Consider the following 25,064-nt stretch of genomic DNA (forward strand, 5'->3'; position numbering starts at 1 on the left):
TGGAAAATTTCAATTGATAAATGAATTTACCATGTACTTATTTCCACATGCTCACTTTAATGGAGAACAACTAAAGATATAATCTGTGCTTTTCCATTCATACAAGCATGAAGGAAAAGTTTTGCTTGGATAGGTATTGTTTATTCCGTTTATTAATAAAATTGACTTATAAGGTTTTGTCTAAACCTGTCCCCATATTTAGAATTGTCCTAACAAGAACATGGTGTTTGACCCAGTTTGGGTTTATGGAAGTGAAACCCATGACTTGTAAAAGATTTAAGCAGCTGATTTTTCTATTAGAGGGTAAACTCTATCACTTACAGGTTGCTTGGCAGAAGTTACTTGTCAGTTGTGAGCACATTTTAAACAATGTGGCTTTAGGAAATGGGCAAGGCCCTCGTCTAAGGTTCTTAAATATTCTGTTTATAGGCATATATTCCATGGCAATGGAGAACATCTGCCCTCACAAACATAGACATTAAATGGGCAGTGTCGACTGCGGTGGACAGAAATAGACAAGCTTTTAACCATTTCACTCACATATAATGTGGTAATATGGCTGAACTTTGCTACTCTAAAACAGGTCACCATTTTGTGCTCTGTTTAGGACCCTTAAATCCACCTCCTGGACACTGTAACTTTGAAACTGGGGACTGTGGCTACACTGAGAAAAAGAAAGCTAAGAAAGGACATTGGTTGCGGATCAGGGGACAGACACCCACATCTTACACAGGACCCAAGGGGGACCACACCTTAGGGGTGGGTGAGTCAGATTTATGCTTCAGCATGAAATGCTTTATTAACCCTGTTGTTGTCATGAGATGTCACACACTAAGTCTTTCCTGCTCTGACTTCAAGGCTACTTCATGTACATTGAGGCATCTCACATGTTACCCAAGCAGTCAGCCCAACTGATGTCCACTGAGCTGAGGGGTTCAAGTGGCCCTCAGTGTCTGATCTTCTTCTACCACATGTATGGCTCAGGCACTGGCACCCTGAGCGTCCTGTTGCATAAGGGGGACAAGGAGAGATTGCTTTGGACAAGACAAGGAGAACAAAGTGTGTCCTGGATGAAAGCCACAGTGGATTACGAGTGTTACACAAGGCATTGGGTTAGAGACACACTCTTACTCCCTTTCTTGTTGAAAAATGTCTTTGAAAAACATATTGTCCATATCAAAGCAACCATTTGATCAGTGAGAAGATGGTACTTGAAGTGCCAGGAAACTGATGAAGTGTCACTTTGAAGATTACCGTGTTACCTTTTTTTTGCATGAGAAAAGTCATGTGTCCCCTAATTGTTTGCAGATTGTATTTGAAGCCATCAGAGGATCCTCAGTAAGGAGTGACATCGCAATCGATGATATTGTGTTTAAAAAGGGACCTTGCAAAGGTGAGTGAACAAAACTGTTTAGTACCAAAATGACAATTCAATGTTTTTTAAATATATTTTAAAATGTTTTTAAATATATTTTAAGTAAATATTTAAGTATATATTTAAGTAAAAAGTTTTTTTTTAATGACTGCCATGTCATAAAAAGGTGAAATTATCTGATATTTTAGGAGAGTTATTGACCTTGACAGTCATGAGGGTCTGCAGGGGTCCTCTCTGTGATGTCATTTCCTGTTGTACATTTTTTCTGCATGTTGGTTGGACCACAAGTAATAATAATAATAATAATATAGTAAAAGATTATACCAAACTATTTAAAAACATTTATTTTCAAGAATTTCATTCTTTTAATACATTTTTTTTCTTTATTAAGATATCAGGACAGTTGTATTACCCCCAAAAAAGATCAACATGAAATTTGAAATATTAAAGGCCCACTGAAGTGCCTTGGAATGTGCAGCTTAATTCAGTGTGTCGACGTAATTTCCAATGAAATAGGAAGACAGGGTGGGTTATATATAGAAGCTGCTCCCCTTTTTTCAAAATAGCCAATAGCGTTTCGCCTAGATCACAGCTAGGCCATTGAGCCGTTGAGCTCGTAAAACCCAATTTTCCTCATAATCTCCAACCGTTTCTCCTCCATATTGCTTTAAAATATAGCATTGTTTGTAGAATTCAAATATCGCATGTATGATCTGCAGTGTTGGGCATGTTACTTTTAAAAAGTAATTAGCTATAGTTACTAGTTACTTCTCACAAATAGCAACTGAGTTAGTAACTGAGTTACATCATTATAAAAGTAACTATTTACCAGGGAAAGTAACTATTGCGTTACTTTAAAAAAAAAAAAAAAAAATTCAAATATGTCAAATAACATATTAAATATAAGTCTAAAAATAAATTATGCTTGATCCGACTCGTGACTCATGATCCACTCTTGCTCACGACATGAAATTTCTCTGTACTGTACTACGTGTTGGTATAAAGAAAACGTAGTTTCATATTTATGTTTAAATATATGCTATGTTTTAATTTCATCTATTTGATAATGAAAAGTGAACAGCATGAGTAAGATAGAATACATCATAAGATGTGCAATATATCGGGAAACATTGAGTGGGTCAGACATGATTTTTGACCACTTCATTAAGTTTTGTTTTGTAGAAAGCCTTTCTTTAAAGAGAATTTCGTTTAGTAAAAATTGTATCTCAATTTTAATCAATGTTTCATTAACCAATTGCCTGGATTTAATAAATAAGAAGCAAATATAGCAGACAATTTAATCATGACATTGAGGCGCCGGCGCGATCACTTGCACGTGAACTGGAGCGCGTCTTATAGGCTAAATGAACCGAAACTCAGCGTATAGGCTGCTTGCCTCATAGACATGAGAATATATATCTATAGAAAGCTTGAAATGTCTATGTGACGAGCAGGGCGGGCGAGAGCCGTGAGGGAACGGCGCGAGGCCGGTGACGCGAGAGTTAACGAGCTCCACCGGCCTCGCGCCGTTCCCTCACGGCTCTCGCCCGCCCTGCTCGTCACAGTCTACTTTTAAACGAAATAATTCAAAATGAAAAAAAAAGCAGGCTATTCTCTGATTATGTAATCCGAATGAAATGTGCATTCTCTCTCTAGGCGCGTCAGCCTATGCAGCCGACACTGATTCAGAAAACATTACTTTATTAATAAACAATTAAACTGTCTCCTTACTGTTTTTGTCACATTCATAATCATTACTTTTGCCGGTTCTTTAGGGCAAGCTTTATGCGTGCGCTTGAGTGCTATATAGCCTATATTGCGTAAACGCTCATTATTATGGTTTATTCTCTCCAGTATATAAGAAATTAAATTAATATAAATGTGATTAGTCATTTAATGGCTTAAATGAACAACTACTAGTCGACTAGAAAAAACTTATTTCACATATTTTCGATCCAGCATGTCACAAAAGGTATTCTGGTTTGAGCTCACATTCCGCTCGCATGCTCTGACACACACACACTCACACACACACACACACACACACACACACACACACACACACACACACACACACAGAGCATCGTACATTATTATCAGTTTAAAATTATATTTGTGTATGACTAACCTGTACTATTTCTTTACAACAAAACGTTTTGCAGGTCATCTCTAGTCACACACCAATCATCATCAGTTAGCCTATGTGTCCCACCCCAACACACACCAGAGATAAAACTTTGCAGGTCCTATGGCTGAGAGAGAGCCTACTCGGATGAAAACCGCTTCGGTGACATCAATAGTAATGCCGCATTTTTTGTCAGTAACGGTAACGGCGTTGTAACGGGGGAAAAAGTAACTTGTTTGATTACTCGTTACTGAAAAAAGTAACGCCCTTTATTTATAACGGCGTTATTCCCATCACTGATGATCTGCTCTGTGCTCTTGTGTCTCTGGAGCGGAGCAGACTGTGCTCGCGCTGTGGCGGTTCACGTGACACTAACGCGAAAACGGACTTCATTCACCACAATGGAAAGCATATTTACACTGAATCGTTCCCTATCCTCTATATAGTGCACTATGTGCCATACACCATATAGAAACTAGTAAATGTGTGAACAAATGACCGATTTCAGCCGCAGCTTCAGCGTCTGTTGTATTGTAGTGTAGGAGGGGGCGGGACTTAAGATTCTAGAGAGCATTTGATTGGACAGAAGATTTGACGAGAAGCTGCCACGAGATGTCATGAAAATCTGTGAAAATCTATTTTAGTGGAAGTGAGAGACTGTAAATTTGAATGCTTAATTGGTCATTGTTTTGGTTTTGTTTAAGTTTGATTTCATGGGGACTTTAAAGACATGGTAATCATAAAATAGGTTTATTCAAATCATTGTGTGTGAACTGCAGTTTTAGGTATTTTATATTTATATTTTATTTTTGTATATTAAACGTTTTATATTTTTGAATAAATTAATAGGATAAAAAAATTAGTGTCACATCATTGCCCCACAATTTCATGTTATAAAATTTAATTCATATAAATGGTTACTAGGCATGTGACGGCATCAAATTTTCATGTTGCGATTAATTGCTGAAGCTTTTATCACGGAATATGGTATTATCACGATATTGAAATAAGTTGCAAAAAAAAGTGTTGTCATAGTATAACAGGTTTAAGAACTCTTTTTGTAATAACAAAAAGAACTCTGAATGTTTAAATACAATAATACAATACACAAAAAATATATAAAGGAGCATTTTCAAACAGATTAAAGTGCAAAAGAATTAGGCTATAAAGAACAACAGGTAACACTTTACAATAAGGTCTCATTATTTAATGCATTACCTAAGATTGAGCAATAGCTACATTTGTTACAGAAAGTATTATTTTTTGTTAATGTTAGTTAAGAAATACAACTGATCATTGTTAGTTTTATCTTAGGTGCATTAAATAAGTTCTTTTGAATTTAGTAATGTTATTAAACAGTAACTAAGAAATTAACATTAACTAAGAATAATTAATGCTTTATAAGTATTTTTCATTGTCAATTTGGTAATAATGAATTAACATGTTAACTAATGAAGCCGTATGTTTTTACTGAACGATAACAAATAATCAGAACATTTCTAATCATTAGGGCATGTTGTAGTCCAGATTAAAATATAAAAATGTTTAAGTTTGAAAATAAATAGCCTATTAAGTCTTTAAGTATTAAGTATTTGGTGCTGTGATGAACAACATTGAGATTACAAAAAACTGAATGGCTGTTTGAAGCATTTTAAAAACTTCAGTAGCGCAGCTGCTTTGTTTGCGGGGTTTCCGGGGTAACCGCTGCATTCTGCTGTTCCATCAGCGCCCTCTGCTGTCAGAGAGTGAACGTGCACTTTAATTCAGCGCGTCTCCTTCGCTCGTTCCGCCATGTGCTTCTCATGCACGTTGGGCTTGTTTACATCTGAGTGCCTGTCTAGAATACAGCGGTGTTGTGCATTTTATACGGTTGATGGGGAAAGTATTCTTAAATACATTATAAAAATTTTAATAATTGGTAATAAATTATTATTTACGGTATTTTGAAGTGCCCACGATAACAATATCGTGCATATTCATTATCGTGATATATCGCATTACCAAATATCGGCACATGTCTAATGGTTACATACAGTGCTCAGCGTAAATGAGTACACCCCCTTTGAAAAGTAACATTTTAAACAATATCTCAATGAACACAAAAACAATTTCAAAAATGTTGACAAGACTAAGTTTAATATAACATCTGTTTAACTTATAACATTAAAGTAAGATTAATAATATAACTTAGATTACACATTTTTCAGTTTTACTCAAATTATGGTGATGCAAAATGAGTACACCCCACAACAAATACTACTACATCTAGTACTCTGTATGGCCTCGATGTTTTTTAATGACAGCACCAAGTCTTCTAGGCATGGAATGAACAAGTTGGTGACATTTTGCAACATCTATCTTTTTCCATTCTTCAAGAACGACCTCTTTTAGAGACTGGATGCTGGATGGAGAGTGATGCTCAACTTGTCTCTTCAGAATTCCCCATAGGTGTTCGATTGGGTTCAGATCTGGAGCCACTGAATCACTTTAACCCTGTTCTTCTTCAGAAATCCAGCAGTGGCCTTAGATGTGTGTTTAGGATCATTGTCATGTTGGAAAAGTGAATGACGACCAAGGGCACGGAGTGATGGTAGTATCTTCTCTTTCAGTATAGAGCAGTACATCTGTGAATTCATGATGCTATCAGTGAAATGCAGCTCCCCGACACCAGCAGCACTCATGCAGCCCCACATATAAGGACACTGCCACCACCATGTTTCACTGTAGGCACCATGCATTTTTTCTTTGTATTCCTCACCTTTGTGACGCCATACAGTTTTCAAAACCATCAGTACCAAAAACATTTATCTTGGTCTCATCACTCCAGAGTATAGAGTCCCAGTAGTCTTCATCTTTGTCAGCATTGGCCTTGGCAAACTCTAGGCGGGCTTTTTTGTGCCTTGGCTTTAGGAAAAGCTTCTTTCGTGGACGGCAGCCATGCATGCCATTCCTCTGCAGTGTACGCCGTATTGTGTCACGGGAAATAGTCACCCCAGTTTGGCTTTCTACTTCTTTAGATAACTGCAGTGAACTTGCATGCCGATTTTCTTCAACCCTTCTCATCAGAAGACACTCCTGTCGAGGTGTTAACTTCCGTGGATGACCTGGACATCTCTGTGAGATGGTTGCAGATTTTTTTCTTTTTTTTTCTTTTTTTTACCACTTTTGCTACAGTATTCTGACTGATAAGTAAAGCTTTGCTGTTCTTCTTGTAGCCTTCACCTTTCTGGTGTAAAGAAATTATTTTCTTTCTCAGGTCTTGTGACATTTCTCTTCCATGTGGTGCCATTGCTGACAGCATGAAATGGGAAGGGGTTTTAACACCCTTTTATAGTGAACTGTCTGCTGGACACCTGTCGAATGAATAATTAGACTTGCCTGTGGTTGAATTGTTAAATTAGACAGTTGTAGTCTAAAATTTAGCTTTGCTCCAGAGACTTTCAGTGGGGTGTACTCATTATTGCATCAGCCTAATTTGAGTAAAACTGAAAATTTAGTTCTCTAAGTTATAATATTAACCTTACTTTCATGTTGTAAGTTAAACAGATGTTATATAAAACTTAGTCTTGTCAACATTTTGGAAATTGTATTTGTGTTCATTGAGATATTGTTTAAAATGTTACTTTTCAAAGGGGGTGTACTCATTTATGCTGAGCACTGTAAATGTATTCTTATGTGCTGACGTATGTGAATTCAGATGCATAACCTTAAGGTTGAACAGGAAGTGTCAGTGATTCATGCATCGCCTCATCCTCTGATTTCTTTTATTTGATGTATTGCAGTAGGTTGTGTGAGGTCAGTTGACTGCATTGCAGTAACAGCAGGTAGGGGGAGCAGGTGGTTTCTTTAGTGCAGTTCTCATTGGAGTTTGTCTATGGAGGGATCACATACTGTTACTGTAGTTATCTGATTCTGTTTACTGAGGCAGCAGTAATATGGGACCCTGTAAGACTCATATTGTGTTTATACTGTGCCTAACTCTCTCTTTCTGTCTCACTTTCTCTAGATCCTGGAGACAGCATCCCATACTCGGGCTTCTCTGAAAATTTTAATGAAATTGAGTACTAAGTGAGGCCGAGGCTGATATATTTTTGTTTGTGTGTCACATGGGACAGGGAGACTGGTAGACAGAGAAAAGAACATTTGTTAGACTCAACAGTGTTCTGCAGATTCTGGCCATGCATGACTACATGGAAAGACACACGTTTCATTGTTCCTTATTATAGGTGGTATGATGTGTCTATAAGTCTTGATATAGCCTGATATTTTTTTGAGCTTTGAGACAGCTTGGGGACTGTCTTATTTTTGTGTATTTTGTTTAGAGAATATCAGAAAATACTTTTTAAGTTTTGTAATGTGTTGACATTGCTTAGCGGCATGCTGCTAGGTAGCAATTTTCAATTTCTGTTTGCTGAGGTGATTGTTTTCTTGTTTGTTTTTACACTGAGTAAAAACTTGTTTGGACTAATGACAAAGTTCAGCTCATGGGTTGTATACAGTACATTCTCACTCACAATGTTACATTTATTAAACAACTTTTTAAAAATGAAAATGTCTTTGTCAGGGCTTTGTCAAAGCTTCTAGAAATACAAGAGAAACCGTCCTCTTTTTATTTGATCAGTTTTGTGACGTTTTTCCCTCTTATTATTCACTGCCATCTAGTGGAATAAGTGTGTTATGGAACATACAAAGCCTGGTTGAAACGTTTTGGTTTTTTTAATTATGGAAAATACAATTATAAACTCCAAACAATGCTACTAAATATTTTTTCTGACCTATATACACAGAGATTTCGTGTTTGCTTTCAAGTACAATTTTATGTTCTCATCAAATAAAAGACTTTCACCACACATCTCACAATACTACATTACCCATGATTCACACAAACCGGTCAAACTTGCTTTTGCTTTCATGAACGTTCAAGCAAGAGCATTGTGTAGTGACAGTCCTAATGTCGCTATCAGAGTAAGGTTATTTCTTTAAACACTTTTATGATTTTCATGAAAAGTTTAATTTCGTAGTTGTGTGTAAGTTTCAGAAGATGTTCGTGAATTCTCAGACGTCAAGGCAAGGACAAAGGAACTACAATTGTTTAGTGAAAGTAAAATATTCACATATTCATAGTTTTGTATTGTAGTATTTCCTTACGAATTATCTCATCTGGACACAAAATGTAAGTAACTGATGAAAATATATTACTTATTGCATTTAAGGTGCCATAACATAAAATAAATCTTTGTGCTTTCAATTAATACCTCAAAACCTGTAATGAACGTGAAATATTATCTGCAAGACACTTAATCTCTAGTTAACTAGCAGCAGTGTTACTGTAGTTTAATCTGTCAAGTGATGTGTCAGAGAGCACTTGTTAAGTGTTTCTTTCTGTGATTGGTGCTAATAGTGATGAGGATGAATCTGCTAAAGTGCTAAACTAGAGCCTCTTCAACTAGTGGCTAATTCCCACAGTTGCATCCTTGAAATTGTAATTACAATTGTTTAAATTATACTTTTATTCTTTTGCAAATGTCCATCAAATCCATAGAGTGTGCCTGTTACAGGACATCACAACCCTGTATTGGAAACTGTATGTTCAATACATGCCTAGAGGACTGTTCAGCTGCTGTAGTGTAACAACAACAGCTTTAATCTGCTTTTGTGGCTCACAATTGTGGATTTTCCCATGCAGTTTATCATGTCTACAAGGGATAGTTCACTCAAAAATAAAAATCCCTTCATCATTTACTCACCCTCATGTTGTTCCAAACCTGTATGACTTTTTCCTTCCGAAGAATACAAGCAAAGATATTTTGAATAATGTTGGTAACTAAAGTTTTTGTTACCATTGACTTCCATTGGACAAAAATACGAGACAGAATCTTTTTTTATGTTCCACAGAAGAAAGAAAGTTTGGAACGACTTGAGGGATGAGTTAATGATGACAGAATCTTCAATTTTGGTTGAACCATAAAGATGTATGATAAATTGCATTAAAGTTCCTATACTATACTAATCATTTTCAAACACTGAATTTTTTGCATGAAAAAAGTACTTCATATTTTTTACATAATATTCCTTTTAAATTGTCTCAATATGTCTAGGCATGGCAATTTTCAAGTTGTCCTGGCCGGCTGCTGCTTCAACCACGTGCAGCCCATGTGCAGTACACCTAAAACAGTCTGCGTTCCGCTCATGAGTTAGAAACGTTTTACAGACGGCTGTGTGCATAAGAGTGTTGTGAAGATGTACCAGATTGTATCAGCAACTGTTGGAGATATTGGCATCGGTGCCATGAGCCGTTATTCACCGCCTAAGCGGAATAGAATAAGCAGACCAAGCAGCCCGTTGATAACAGCAAGTGCGCTCGGAGTCATACTGGTTCTTGCTGCCATGGTAGCATGGTGCTACTACTACGCTTCTCTTCAAAAGGCCAACCGTCTGACGACTGAACGACTAGACCTTAAGAAAGACGGTTTTGTCATCCGAAACCAAGCTGGAGTTGTCATTTTCAAAATGGCATTCAGGTATTTTTTTAAAATGTTGTTGTTTATGCTTGTATTTACATAATTATGATTATGAGTCACAGTGTTTCTCATTGTCCATTTTAGGTCTGGAACCCTTGATCTTGACTCATGTTCAAAAGAGGGACAGATTCTCACCTGTGACAAATCAAATGCGGGGAATATAAATTTCTTCATAGAAACAGTAAAGCCTAAAGACACAGTTGAGTGCTATCGTGTTCGCTGGGACGAGCTAGAGGAGCATCGGTTGGTAGAGCACGTCATGTCCTGCAGTGGATCACATTGGTACGGTGGTGCGGAGACTTGGTCCCAGCATTGGCCAATAGTTGTAAAAGGACATCAAACACCCAAACCTTTCATTACAGGTGATATCCATTCCAATCATCAGGCGTTTGGTGGTATCTTAGAGCGCTACTGGCTTTCTTCCAATGCTACTGCCATAAAAATTAACGATTCTGTTCCTTTTCATCTTGGCTGGGATGAAACAAACAGAACTCTGTGGTTCCAAGCTCGATACAATGACAGCCCTTATAGGCCAGACCCTGGTAATCCCCATCATGTGACACTCAGCTATCGTGTATGTGTTGGTCTTGACATCACCTCTATACACAAGTACATGGTACGCCGATATTTCAACAAACCCAATAAGGTTCCTTCAGAAGTTGTCTTCAGACAACCGATGTGGTCTACAAGAGCTCTAGAAGAAGTCAACCAAGAAAGAATTTTGAAATATGCATCTGACATACAAAAAAATGGCTTCAACTGCAGCCACCTGGAGCTGTACGATAGATTTACTAGTGGCTATGGGGAATTTGAGTTAGATCCCATCAAGTTCCCCAATGCTTCAGCCATGTTTCAGAAACTAAGGGAAGATGGCTTCCAGGTAACCCTGTGGACTCATCCATTTGTCAATTATAATTCTGTCAATTTTGGTGTCGGAGTAGAACGAGGACTGTTTGTACGAGTGCCTGATAGCCAGCTTCCCGCTTTGGTGCGTTGGTGGAATGGTATAGCTGGAATTTTGGATTTTACAAATCCAGAAGCTCGGGACTGGTATGCCTTGAAACTCCGCACCCTCAAGAACAAGTATGGAGTGGCATCTTTCAAGTTTGATGCAGGGGAAACAAGTTTCTTACCCCAGCAGTTCAGTACCTTTGTTCCTTTGCGGATCCCAATACTTTCACCCGGCGCTACACTGAGATGGCAATACCGTTCAATGACCGTGCAGAGCTGCGGTCGGGCTATCAATCTCAAAACATCTCCTGCTTCTTCAGAATTATTGACCGTGACTCTCTATGGGGATACACCCTAGGCCTCAAATCTATAATCCCAACTGTACTTACTATCAGCATTCTAGGCTACCAGTTTGTTCTCCCAGACATAATAGGTGGAAATGCATATTCAAACCTTACTGGACTTCCAGATCGTGAGCTGTACATCCGTTGGCTAGAGCTGTCAGCTTTCATGCCGGCCATGCAGTTCTCACTTCCACCATGGCACTATGATGAGGAGGTGGTGAATATCGCCAAGAAGTTCACTGCTCTCCACAAGTCTCTTGTAGCCCCTCGGGTTCTGGAGCTCGCTGGGGAAGTGCTGTACACCGGGGATCCCATTATTCGCCCTCTTTGGTGGATTGCTACAGATGATGAAGCAGCTTACAAAACTGACTCTCAGTTCCTTATAGGAGATGACCTTCTGGTGGCTCCTGTTCTTGAACCAGGCAAGCAGGAAAGAGATATATACCTTCCTGCAGGCAGATGGAGAAGTTACAAGGGAGAGTATTTTGACAAAGGTCCCATGTACCTTACTGATTACCCAGTGGATTTGGATGAGGTTGCTTACTTTGTGTGGTCAGGATAATTGTAATGATAATTGATGGACCCAAACAAAACCCCAAGACTGCTCAATACTGATCTGCCCACACTATAAATTATTTGCACAATCATGTGTCTTTTAAATAAAATAAATAGTTTTTATACTAAAAGAATGTTCATTTCATACTCTGTGAACAATGGTAACTTATTTAATTTATAAATTAAGGTATATGTTAAAAAATAGCTTGGTAATGTCATATTTTGTAATAGTGGAGTAGTATCGTGTACCTAGCATAATAATCTGTTTGGTTGTAAAATGTATTACCTCTATGAAATTTAATTGAATGTAGCTATACATGTGGAATCGTTCACAGACAGTATACGCAGTTGTTCAACTAATAAAGATCTTAATTGCTAGCAAACGATAGGATGCATTTGCAGATTTGATTTCAATTGACTGTAGGTCCACGAAAAACGCCATCCAACACTCTTGATGTTTTTAAAATTCCTGTTACAACTTTGAATGAGAAACAGTTGCTTCAGACAATTCAGTGCATGCAGGAAACAGAACAAATAATTTAGACAATTTTGCCAACTTGTCTGATCAAGTCTTTAAACAGAATAGACTCAAAAGAGTGTTTCATTTGTGAATGGGGCATCGCTCATGCCCCCCAAAAAGAGATTTGGATCAAACTACGCATTTCTTTTTTTTTTTGTGATCAAAATTTTTATTAAAATTTAATTTCTAAACCAGGAACATATATATCACAGCTCCCATAAACTATAATAAACTACGCATTTCTTAACATGTATTGCATTGAAATAATACAATGAGAGGAACGTTACCCAGCTGTAGTGGCACAACATTTTTGCATGCAAATATATTGGTCATATTTTTAAGCAACCGCATTACTTGAATGTAAAATGAAAGTAAACTTGTGAACATGAAAGTAAATTGAAAATTTATTGAAATAAATGATAAACCAGGAAAAGCTCAATTATTTGATTATATGGTACCTGCTTTTTTATTATCTGGTAATTTTTTTTGGTAACTTGGTAACTTACCTTAATTAACTTGAACATACAACCCAAAAAGATGGACCTTCCTTTTCACAAGGGGAAGGTAGCAGGATTGATGCCCGCATTCTCCAAGTGAAGTTTTTCCTTTTTTTTTCTTTTTTTACACCATATCCTAATCATACAGTCTGGAGACATTATAGTACAAAGATAATCAATAAACAAGCTCTGCTCACATGTTGTGCAAAAGCACCACAGAAGGTCCCACCGAGATTTGAACTCGGATCGCTGGATTCAGAGTCCAGAGTGCTAACCATTACACCATGGAACCTTGTAAGAGATAGAAGTTGCCCAGCAGGCAGAGGAATATAAGTCACTTTCCCTTGAAAATCAAGGTGGACAGCCAGTGGACGGTTTCTTTTTAATACTATTTCACCCAAAACTGTTTGGAATTGTCAAAGGGATCCCATGGTAGAGCTTCTTTAGATTTCATCAGCTTAAATATAAGGGGCTTCCATCAATTTTTCTTGACACAAGCAAGGAGCACTGGTTTTCAAGTATAGAGTGCTAATCAGTACTCCATGGACCCTTACCATGTGCTTTGGTAGGACAGCGTGGCTCTGTGAAACGGACAAGAATTGTGTTTAGAAGAGATAGTGTCCAAAAGCTCTCGACAGAGTTAATATGCCGAAACCCGGGATCGAACCAGGGACCTTTAGATCTTCAGTCTAACGCTCTCCCAACTGAGCTATTTCGGCGTGTGCAACATATTTATTTTACGCTCACTCGAGAACAATGCTGAAAAAAAAAACGCTATAACGAAGTTCGAACTTACGACCACTGCATTATTAGCAGCACATCAGTCTAAATGATAAGCCTTCTTTTCACTAGGTGTTACGCCGAGTTACTAGAGAATTCTGGGTTGGTTTTTTAACAATAAAAGTAAAAACAACAACAATAACAACAACAGCAGAAAGACATAAACATTGGGCTCGTCCGGGATTTGAACCCGGGACCTCTCGCACCCAAAGCGAGAATCATACCCCTAGACCAACGAGCCACAGTAGAAAATAAGTGCGTAGCTCTTTAGCTATTTATCTTTTTGGCTTTCCACGTGCTCTGGGAATTGTCGTAAATACGAGTTCCCTAGGTAAAAATTGCACATGAACGCCCTCCAGTTCCGAAACTTGAATGCGATGAGCTCGAAATCACGACTTCAGAAGTGGGAATTATCAAATTTCCGAGAGCACGTGAAGGCAACATTAGTCTTTCCTACACGAGCCTGCATTTTATGTATTCTCCAAAACTGATCTGTGAACATAATTGTTTTAATAGTTCAAACAAGGTCTACAATTAAACCGCTTAGATACATTTTACAGAATTTTAAATTCTTAGAATATCCTCATCCTCACAAATGTTTTCATATTAAGGTTGTGATCTGTTTACTAACTGGTCTCCAACTGATTGTGAAAGGGTCAGAGCACATTTCAACTAGTGGCCCAAAAGGGTGTAATTAAACTTAGCTACCAGCAGATGGCACTTCTTCCACACATCAACACACCGAAATCTAATATAATCATGCAATTGTCCAGCCTCCATACACTTTAATTTGTCCACTTCAGTTTATAGCAGCATAATAACTTTTTTGTGATTATAGTAAGTTTTGTTTTGTCATGGGAGATGTAACTTATGGAACCCAGTGGTTTTGTGAGGTAAAGATGTCTTAGGTTATGCTGTGTATGAATGAGAATAGGTCCTTATGGAGGAGAAGGTGGGATACACATGGCAGATGTAGGAAGAACCCCCCCCCCCCCACACACACACATACACAAAGTTTTTTTTTAATGTAAAATCCCACCCCAACTCTCCATTGTGTATGATTTAGCTTTTCTTTTTTTTTTTCTTTTTTTTTAATAATGAACCAGTAAGCCTTTCTGTGTTTGTTTGCTTACATGTGTAAAAGTAAGCCTACAACTTGCCAAAATATGATAGTTGTCTATAAATAAGTGTATAGATGTTTTCTCTTTTCATTCTCTTTTTCCTCCACAACATATATTTTTTTACAACAAATACAAATATTCCACTCTGTGTGTAAAGACAATCCAGGACTGGATTTCCTTTTAAAACAGCATAATTCATACATACAAAGATAATGTATGTATTTCCCCTTTTTTTAGCCCATGCTGATAAAACATCTCAAATTGTATGGCCCCTGCTCTGTGCTTTTCAAAAGCTCCCCTCTTGCTAGAGAACAAAGAGAAAGCTGACCAATCTCATCTAGCTTCACAAAGCGGAAACAAAAGGACACAAAACAAGAGATTTGACCAACCCCAACACAGCAGCAAATATTTCAGCTTCCCTGTGCCAAGTGTACGGTTCACTGTCCGGTCACATGAATCTGTCAGTTTAGCACGTCTAAAGCAGCAATCAGCACCTCGCTCCTGTGTGGATGCCACAGCTCGAGGCCCCAAACATTGCCTGGCTCATTATTCCCCTAGGAAGGTCATGGCCCTGCCCGTCAGACCGGAACTTGCCCACTAATTAAGCACGCTGTTTTGGCACTGGACGTGTCATGTCTGTAGGACCTTTTATTGGGATTAAAGCTTCTCATGTTCACTTTTCATAAGTGGGCAGCCGAGCAGATTTACACCAGGGCCTCCTTCTCTTAAAAAGAACAAAACTACAATGGATAAACCAAATAGAGACTGAATTTGCCAGTTGCTTTAAACGCTGCTATGCTGAAAATACACAGTCAGTGTTGTAGGGCTGATCTGTTGACGATGGTCCGCCACACAGGGAGAAACACGAGGGAAGAGATGTTTCTCTTGTTTGAGGCGCACAGTGTCTGGTGTGATGTGTGCCCCTTGAATCCCCTAGCATCTGGAAATGTATCCTGTTATTGATTCCTTCTCCTCTCTCTCTCTCTGCATCTGCGCAAAAGAGAGACAATTATGTAGGCCCACAAGCTTGGCCTAGTTAGTACAGAGCAGGTTACAGAGCGTTTGCGACTAAATAATCCATTTTAGGACTTTTGTAAAGACAATTTACAATTTGCCACAATGTGTCATTTATGTGAAGACTAGCCTGCTATACTGCAAACAATGATTTAGAATCATTGATAATTAAAGGGATTCTGTTATCATTTACTCACCCTCATGTTGTTCCAAACCTGTATGACTTTCTTTCTTCTGTGGAACATAAAAGAAGATATTTTGAAGAATGCTGCAACTGTTTCTGCCCATGCAATGTAAGTCAATGGGGTCCAAAACCACATTTTAAATGACATGAGGGTAAATGATGACATAATTGTCATTTTTGGGTGAACCATTAAGTGCTAATTTAGTATTATTTATATAATATTGTAGTTTTTATTAATATTTTTAATTAGCTTTTATTTTTAGAATTTCAGTTTTCATTTTAATATTAGTTTAATTTTTATTAATTTTTTATTTTTTTGTTATTTTATTTAATATTAATATTTAGGGTTCATTTATTTGTATTACAGTTTTAATTTTAGTTTTAGTTCAGTTGGGTTTTATTTATTTCTAGTTCTTTTGGTGCTTCAACTTACACTTATTTCAAGGCAACATTTCTAATTTTAGTTTAGTTTAAATGTTTCATCTAATATGTTTATATGATTTCAGCTATCAATGAAAAAAAATATTATAATAGTAATAATAGTAGTTTTAGTTTTTTTTTTAACGACCCTGGTGTAGGCTGGACCAGCGTGGTCCCATTGTTAATAAGTAGGTATTTATACGTAAATTTATATGTAGACACAAAACATACATTTTTGTACGTTTGGATAGGTGCTGAAACATACAATATGGACGTATTGGAAGCATTTAAACGTAGCATTATTACGTTTTTACAGCGAAAAAAATAAAAATATTTACGAATCTTTCATGTCATAAAGATATATGTATAATTTCCCTTTTATCATTATATGGATAAATGTAAGATCCCTAAACTCCATCCCGAACCTAAACATAACCAATTTTATACAGCATATTAAAAGAATAAAACATAATGGACAGAAATGTGTAGGAAAATGACAATTTTAGTAACAATATAGCATTAAAACGATATTTTGAGCCGCTAATTCTACATAGCTCTAAACCTAACATTACCCATAACCATTTCTTTAAACTACCTACTACATACAAATAACAGACAAACAAGCGTAACCACAATAATTTATTTATTGTGAAAATGTCAAAAGTGTTACCAAAAGTAGTTCAAATGATGATGAAACTGCAGTTGCAGTCGCAGTCCTCTCTGGCGGTAATAGTTTTTTATGGAGTACAGAGTAGAATTTAAGTTATTAATCCATGAAAATAAGTATCCAGCTTCTCTCCGTGAAGGCGCGCTCATTTCAAATGTCAATCCACCGAAACACTTCATGGTGCAATGTGACGAAGCAGGTGAGAGCCAATGAGCGTTCGATATTTTGGAAGAATGTTTGTAACCAAGCAGATCTCGGCCCCCATTGACTGCCATAGTATTTTTTCCCCCTACTATGGTAGTCAATGGGGGGCGAGACCTGCTTGGTTACAAACATTCTTCCAAATATCTTCCTTTGTGTTCAGCAGAACAAAGAAATTCATACAGGTTTGGAACAAATTGAGGGGAAGTAAATGATGACAGAATTTTCATTTTTGGGTGAACTATCCCTTTAATGGAGAACTGATAAGCTTTCTGAGCATTAAAAAGCATTAAAGCCAACAATCCATGAAGCCCACCCTCAGTGTCATCTGCTGACAGTGGTCCGTTGAGCTCTGCATTCCTCCTCAATGATGTGGCCTCCAATGAACACAGACTTTGGGCTTCAGAACCCCGTTTCAATGACAGATTTGAAGAGTTGGCTGACGTTTAATTTACCTAATTTTCTGCCAAGAGCGAACTACAAAGAAATGTGCAATACAAAGAAAAACTGATTCTGCTTAAAGCCTACAAACAAAGGAATGTGAGGAGACAAACGGTGACCCAAAAGCTTCTTGAACAACAGATTTCTGTTTACTGTAATGTTTTGACTATGCAAGCATATAATTGGCCGATATGCTCCAATTGTTACTAAAATAAAATGTTAAATAAGTGTAAACATAATGTTTAGAGTGGTTCATGCTGTAGTGCGTCATATTGTGCCTAGATGGCACTCTTCCCCTAGATTGTCTATTAATTGGCCTTTTGTTTCCAGGCCATCTTCTGAATTGGGTCAAGTCAAAACTGTACAAAGGTCAGTCTGGTATCATTTGTAGAAAACCAGACGCAGACTCTTTTCATGAAACCTAGACAGGTAGCTCATATTGTCTCTTGTGAATCTTTGGTCTAATCTTGTTTCCCAACACTGAATCTCAGCCAACTTTTGTCAAGAATTCCATAATGTAATTTGTTTTCAATTTTTTGAAAATTGTAGAGTCTGTCCCTAGAGATGTTACCCAATGATATCTATTTCTAGCAAGGTTAAGGCTAGAGGCTGTCTTACTTTTGCCCTTGTGTTCTCATGGTTTTATATTCCCATTCCTCTCATTATGTAAACAGTGATCATGTTGCACCAACTTCCCTATGTATCTACAATGATAAAATACAATGATTTTTTTTTCTACTATGGAGAAAATAGCTGTGGTTCTAGATCTAACTGTGGTTCTAATTTTTTTATTTTAAAAATATGCATTTGCTTCCACATATTAGGCACATCTGGCACTGAATAGCTCTGTCTCAATGCTCTCAGTATTTTATTTCTGCCCCCCTCATACAGAACAGACAGTTAACAGAAGTTGGCAGAGATCTTTATGCCAGTCTTTATGGGTCCTTCACCACTCTTAGCATGGAGTCAGGTGTGGTTCAAGAAAAACCAGGAAACCAGTTGTTGACTAAGGCAGCTGTGTCTGCCGTCATGGCCCCTACCAGACGCCCACCGTGACTTTGCATGGATTAGCTGGAACGGTCTTTCCCACAGCTCACACGCCTTGCACAGCCCAAGCCAGATGTGCCTGTGAAAATCATTCATCACACTTTGTGCTCTCGTTTTCAGTCATTTCATCTTTCTGTTTGGAGGCCGTTCAACGGGAAGAACAAAAGGGCTGGTCACTTTCCGCTTCATTCTCATCTCGTCTCTTGGCAGCCATGTTTGGAAAAAGTTGAGATTATTAGGTCTGATAGGTTGTCAGTCTATTGGAAAATGGGAATGGTATTGGGGTTGGGGGATGGATGACTGAAAGGAAGAGTGAGGACGGCAGAGGGCTGAGGTCATCACAGGATGTTCGGCACATAAATTATCATTAATCTCTATCTCTAGCTGACTCCACCCCTAATGTCTCTCTTTTTCTCTCTTCTCTTGATGTTTGTGTTTTTCCATACGAAGACTGGGAATGCAGCATGGTTTATGAAACAAATTTAATAGAGTGCTCCGGGCTTTTTATTCTACATTTATCAGTTGCATTTTGCAAACAAAATTAAATAATGAACTGCGACAGGTTGCTAATATTAAAACAAATATGAGATTGTCTGTTATGCTGGAGCTGAGGAGCTTCCCCCTCCTATAGTTACTAGGTTCAAATTAATTGAAATTGATACAAAAGCTTCCAGTTCCAACAAAAATCTAAAATCAACAGAAAAGTCATTTGATTATAAGTTTGAATAGAGAAAATTAATGTTTGCATGTTAAGCAAATTATGTCTATTTGTTTTAAGGTCATCGAGTGTAATTCTAGACATTGACCAAATTTGCTTTTATATTTAAACATTTTAAAGTCTCTCTCTTCCGGAAATACAAAATGATGACTCACAATGCACTGGAGAAATTGTATCCAATCAAATGCTCCCTAGAACGAGAACGTCGTCCCTCCCCCTAAATTGAAATACCAACAGCTCCGTGCGAAATTGGTCAAATGTTCACACCTAACCTAACCACCTTATATTGCAGGTATTTCGCACTACATAAGCAAAAGGAAGCGATTTAGAGAGTGTAAATATGTTTCCCATTCGGGCAAATGAAGTAAGTTTCACGTCACGTCACGTGAACCAATTAAGCACAAGAGCGTACTACAGAGACAGCGCGATTCATATACACCACTCAACATGACAACGCTGGAACTGACAGAAATTAAAAAAAAGTTTCATATTAAATACAATGGGGGAAATTATTAGATTTCATCTGCGCCTTTGCAGGCACCGTGCAAGGTAAACTAAACGCTACTGTTTATTCCATATGTCCCGTGGTGGCTGTCTAATAATGTCTCATTTATTAAAATAAAACAATTGAGTTGCAAATTGATAATAATCTCAGAGCATAGAACAGGGCATATTAATGCATTCATCCTACCACTGCATACCTAGTTTGTGAGTTGCCTACTGGAGAATTTTTATTTACTTAGACACAGTCAGACCACCAGTAGCCTATTCATTAAAGATGGTTATTGTTTCCTTTCCAGGTTGTTTTGCTGTTTGAGAGCTTGTATCTGTAGCTTTACTGCAGTCAAAATGTGGAGAAGGCCCTTGATCTCTTTATAGAGAAACTGAGGTATTCTACACATGTAGCTTCTGTTTGTGCAGTGCAGTATCTTGAATACAAATGCATTTTCTTTTTCCTTTTCTCAGAAAAATAAGACACTACCTTTAGAAACCTTTAGAAATTAAAACAAAAAGAATGCTAAGTTGTATTAATAGGATAGTTCATCTAAAATTAAAATTCTGTCATCATTTACTCACCTTCATGTTGTTCCAACCCTGTTTGATTTACCTTCTTCTGTTGAACGCAAGAGAAGATGAATGTTTTCACAATTGTTATTCCTACATTAAAAGTCAGTGTCATCTAAAACAACATTGTACCCCACTGATTTTCTGATTTTCAATATGGCAAAAAAAAAAAACGGAATAAAAATATATCATATTTTGTGTTCTGTAGAAGAATGTTATACAAGTTTGGAATGACATGAGGATGAGTAAATGATGACAGAATTTCATTTTTTGGCACACCACCTCAACTATTTTTTCACCAGTCCTGACAACAAAAAGAAGCAGCTGCTCAATGTCAGTGGTTTTGAGGGATTCTGGTGACAGAAGGCAAGACATTATGCCTTTCACCTTTGGCTGTTATACGCTTGGTTTTTACTGTACTCTATATTGTATTTTTGGTTATTACCAACAAAAGTTAAAAAACAAACAAACAAAAAAACTGCCGTTTGCCACTTACAAACATAAGAATTTATAAGGTGCAGGTAATCTCCTTAATCACATCAGTGCTTGTCTACTAACAATGATCAACAGTTTATATATTTCAAACATATATTGAAATTGTTTATGTTTATTATTTCACTCTTTATTTTAGGTTATGATAGCTTTAAACATGTAAAATTGCATAAAAATAAAACATTAAAGGGTTAGTTCACCCAAAAATGAAAATTCTGTCATTAATTACTCACCCTCATGTCGTTCCACACCCGTAAAACCTTTGTTCATCTTCGGAACACAAATTAAGATATTTTTGATGAAATCCAAGAGTTTTTTTTTAATTTTTATCCTCAATAGAAAGCAACGAAATTACCACATTCAAGGTCCAGAAAAGTAGTAAAAATATCGTTAAAATAGTCAACGTGACTGCAGTGGTTTAACCTTAATGTTATGAAGCAACGAGAATACTTTTTGTGTGCAAAATCAAAACAAAAATGACTTTATTCAACAAATTCGTCTCTCCCCTGTCATTCTCCTATGCTAATTTCATTGCAGTGCTTCCCAGTTCTACATCAAAAATATCTTAATTTGTGTTCTGAAGATGAACGAAGGTCTTACGGGTGTGGAACGACATGAGGGTGAGAAATTAATGACGGAAATTTCATTTTTGGGCTTACTAACCCTTTAAGTGCCCAAAGTTGAAAAAACATCTGTATATAAAATAAGAAATGTGCATTATAATCTTCAGATCTGGAGAAATTACTTGATGTACACCACTGTTCAAAAGTTTAGTGTCAGTAAAGTTTTTTTTTTTTCCTCCCAAAAGAAATTAACACATTTATTCAGCAAGAATGGATGAAATTGATCAAAAGTGAAAGGCATTTATAATGTTATACAAAAGTCTTCTGCTGTTCATTTGAGCTTTCTCTTCATCAAAGAATCTTGAATCTTTTCACAAAAATATGAACACCACAACTGTTTTCAACATTCAAAAACAGCATATTAGAATGATTTCTGAAGGATCATGTGACACTGAAGACTGGAGTAATGATGCTGTAAATTCAGCTTTGCCATCACAGTAATAAATTACATTTTAAAATATATTAAAGCAGAATAGTTATTTTAAAATGTAATAATATTTCACAAAATTAGTTTTTACTGTTTTTTTTTTTTTTTTTTTAATTAATTAAGTGCAGTTTTGGCGAGCAAAAGAGTACAATTTTTTTCTCTTTTTCCTCCACTGCTTTAGTGTCCATTAATCACTCAGATAGCACCACTGCTAGCTAGGTGATGTTTCGAAGCAATAACTACACAGGAATATGGCCATTAAGGTAACTCCTGATGTTATGAGGCGTGTAGCTGATGGTGCTACAATCAAGGCTAATAGCAACTCCTTGTTATGGTTCAAACAACTATAACAAATTACAGGTTGAACACAATCAGTGTCTCTGTGCTCATACCCTTTTTTTTGTGATTGTAGGTGCTTAAACGTTTAGCGTCACACCAATCATCACCATTGTTAGTCAGTGGGTCCCGTGCAGTTTCTGAGTGGATCTGTGGTCAGAGAACAAAAGATCATCACCTCCTTTAATCCAGTAGATGGATCTCTTACAAGTCCTAACAGTATGTAGCACAGAGTAGATGATTTATCCTCCTTTGACTGATCTAGGATCTGTTTGTCGTTCTTTATCTATCATATCGCTCTGTTTTTCAGCATTACCATCATTGCTTTGCTGAAGCAGGAATGATGTAAAGCCCACCTCTGCCCCAGATAATAACACGTCACGATGATAGAACGTCCCGTTAAATAATAGGCAAGGTGTTATTACACGCTCTATCATCTGCCTGCTCAGAGGGGATTTTGTATACCTGTCAGAATGAAATAATGGGATTGTTTTGAGAGACAATGTTTTCCTGCACAGGTGTCATCCTGTTCTAGAGGACTTGTCTTGTACATGGAGATGGGGCTCATTTCAGCTTCCTGTCTGGTCTTTCATTTTCTTTGTTCCATTTTCCACTCCAGCAAGACTCGGGAGAAGCAGACCACTCTGAAATCAAAGGCAAAGAAGAGTGCGAGAGCTTTTGAGCAATCATTCTGGCGCTTAAACGTGACTGCCTCGCTCTCTGGCTATTTTATGTCTGTGTAGCGGCTGTTAGCTTCATCTAAAGAACATCTGCCTTTGTCCTCCTCCTGCTCAACAGTGGGGAGAATCTTGACTACACATCGCTTTGACAAGCACATATGGCTTGCTGTGATTCTGTCTAGAGATAGGTGCCATATTGCATTTCTGATCTGGTATGACTGTTATTTTATTATCATTGAGATACTATTATAGTTTTTATTAATATTTTGAATTATATTTTAAATTTCTGCTTTAAATTTTTTGTTATTTTTAGTAATTTTGTTGTCTTTTTTAGTAGTATTTTTTAATAGCCTATGGCTATATAGGTTTTATTATTTTTTTTTATTTCAGTCTTAGTTGTTTTAGTACATTAAAGGGGACCTATTATGCCACTTTTTTCAAAATGTAATTTAAGTCTCAGTGGCCCTTAGAATGTGTCTGTGAAGTTTCAGCTCAAAATACCCCACAGATCATTTAATATACCATGTTGTAAATGTCCATTTTTGAGTGTAAGGAAAAACATGCTGTTTTAGTGCATGTATCTTTAAATGCAGATGAGCTGCTGCTCCCCACCCTGCTTTCCTAAAGAGGGCGAAGCCTGTACAGCTCTAGCCTCGGATACTCTGCTAAAAACTAACAAAACATCTGTTTGGTTTTGACTATCATCTTTATCGCGGTCACGCTTACATGACATTGTAGTTCTTTATCATCATGAAAGTTTATTATCTGCATATGTTTTAAAGCCATAACAGTCTAAACTTCTGATATATGGTTTTCTGAGCGCACACACCCGAAGCACGCACACAGAAAGCTGCCTGTCAGGCAGCACGTCCTGTGAGTATTAAACTAAGTTCTCTTGTTCTGTGAGTATTAAACTAAGTTCTCTTTCACATGTTATTGCCTTTAAACTGTCAAATATACACAAGATTATGTCAAAAACACAGAAAGTTAACATAAACACAGTCGGTTATGTCTGTGAATGTAAATAGCAAGTAAAGAAATCGCATGTGTATATTAGATCTGTGTATTAAAGTGACAGCAGCATAATATACAGTATCTACTGCTATATATATTGTTATAAAACGTTTTTTTTTACATTTACTTTTACATCCTGTCCTTGATTCTGATTGGTCAATAGCTGTGTTTTATTATGATAAAACACGGCTATGACCGCTTCACCCAACGGTTCTGTGTATCACTACACAACACCCTTAGCAACCACTCTTAGCAACGTAAACTGTATGTTCACAATTGATATTGTTCATTGAAGCTTACTGTAATATGTAGAAGAGTATTGTGAGACAGAGATTGAGTGAGCGAGTTTATTTCCTGCATTCAGATTTTGCATTTTCCTTCAGGTCAGTCCTATGTTCATAATAAAAAAATCTGTTTAAATGTCCGATGTATTATCTTGTCCTTTTAACAGTTAAGGGGTTTTCCCGTGACTGACAGCGCTAGTCAAAGCATTTGTCAGTTGCGTCTTGTTCTGTGTTCACAACAATTCAGTCTTCTCAATATAAAAGTCTTCGCTACTGACTGACACACTCATAAAGACAGTCTTTGCCGTCATCTAATGGCGTAATAATGTAACTTCTGTTGCTGTTCACAGTCAGGGACTATTTTTTCCGGTGGAAGGAATGCTTTTAGTGACAGTTTACTTCATGAAAGTTGCATTGATACATATTTTTGGCTTTAATATTTGTATTGTCTGGTAACCGTTTTATAAAAGCATTAAGGTACTCAAAGCTAGTACTGTATCGTGAATAAGTCACGGCTGAAGGGGTTGCAGGCACTCCGCTTCGCGTCATATTCACAATACAGCACAGCCTCTCGTACCTTATTGCTTACTTAATATGAGTCAAACAACAAAAGAAAAACAGAAATTAATTTTGCACAATAGGTCCCCTTTAAGTTAAACTAA

General features: G+C 37.1%; 2 protein-coding genes and 3 non-coding genes across 7 annotated transcripts in view; 2 read left to right on the forward strand and 3 right to left on the reverse strand.

The window, feature by feature from the left end:
- The window catches only part of mamdc2a (MAM domain containing 2a), a 28,193-nt gene extending 20,141 nt beyond the window's left edge, over positions 1-8,052 (forward strand). For 2 of the 3 annotated variants that reach the window (XM_051895046.1, XM_051895047.1), the window contains exons 11-14: positions 608-763; positions 859-1,112; positions 1,309-1,393; positions 7,507-8,052. In XM_051895046.1, coding sequence (XP_051751006.1) covers positions 608-763; positions 859-1,112; positions 1,309-1,393; positions 7,507-7,568 — 557 coding nt within the window. In that variant the 3' untranslated portion in view covers positions 7,569-8,052. Of the gene's footprint in view, positions 1-607; positions 764-858; positions 1,113-1,308; positions 1,394-7,506 lie in introns of those variants that run through there. The other variant, XR_007930385.1, reaches the window with a different exon arrangement.
- A 146-nt stretch (positions 8,053-8,198) lies between these two features.
- Positions 8,199-12,005, forward strand: si:ch211-117c19.1 (myogenesis-regulating glycosidase). Its single transcript, XM_051895045.1, is given in 4 exon segments — positions 8,199-8,465; positions 9,599-10,021; positions 10,106-11,181; positions 11,184-12,005. Coding segments are annotated over 3 exon segments (2,052 nt in total). The 5' UTR covers positions 8,199-8,465; positions 9,599-9,740; the 3' UTR covers positions 11,879-12,005.
- Positions 12,006-13,108: 1,103 nt separating this feature from the next.
- Positions 13,109-13,180, reverse strand: trnaq-cug (transfer RNA glutamine (anticodon CUG)). The gene has a single exon. It is a non-coding gene; the product is annotated as a tRNA-Gln (tRNA).
- Positions 13,181-13,534: 354 nt separating this feature from the next.
- trnaf-gaa (transfer RNA phenylalanine (anticodon GAA)) lies at positions 13,535-13,607 on the reverse strand. The gene has a single exon. It is a non-coding gene; the product is annotated as a tRNA-Phe (tRNA).
- Positions 13,608-13,837: 230 nt separating this feature from the next.
- Positions 13,838-13,909, reverse strand: trnap-ugg (transfer RNA proline (anticodon UGG)). Its single transcript has one exon. It is a non-coding gene; the product is annotated as a tRNA-Pro (tRNA).
- Positions 13,910-25,064: the final 11,155 nt, after the last annotated feature.

This window comes from Ctenopharyngodon idella, chromosome 5 (assembly GCF_019924925.1).
Source record: "Ctenopharyngodon idella isolate HZGC_01 chromosome 5, HZGC01, whole genome shotgun sequence".
NCBI classification, from domain to species: domain Eukaryota; kingdom Metazoa; phylum Chordata; class Actinopteri; order Cypriniformes; family Xenocyprididae; genus Ctenopharyngodon; species Ctenopharyngodon idella.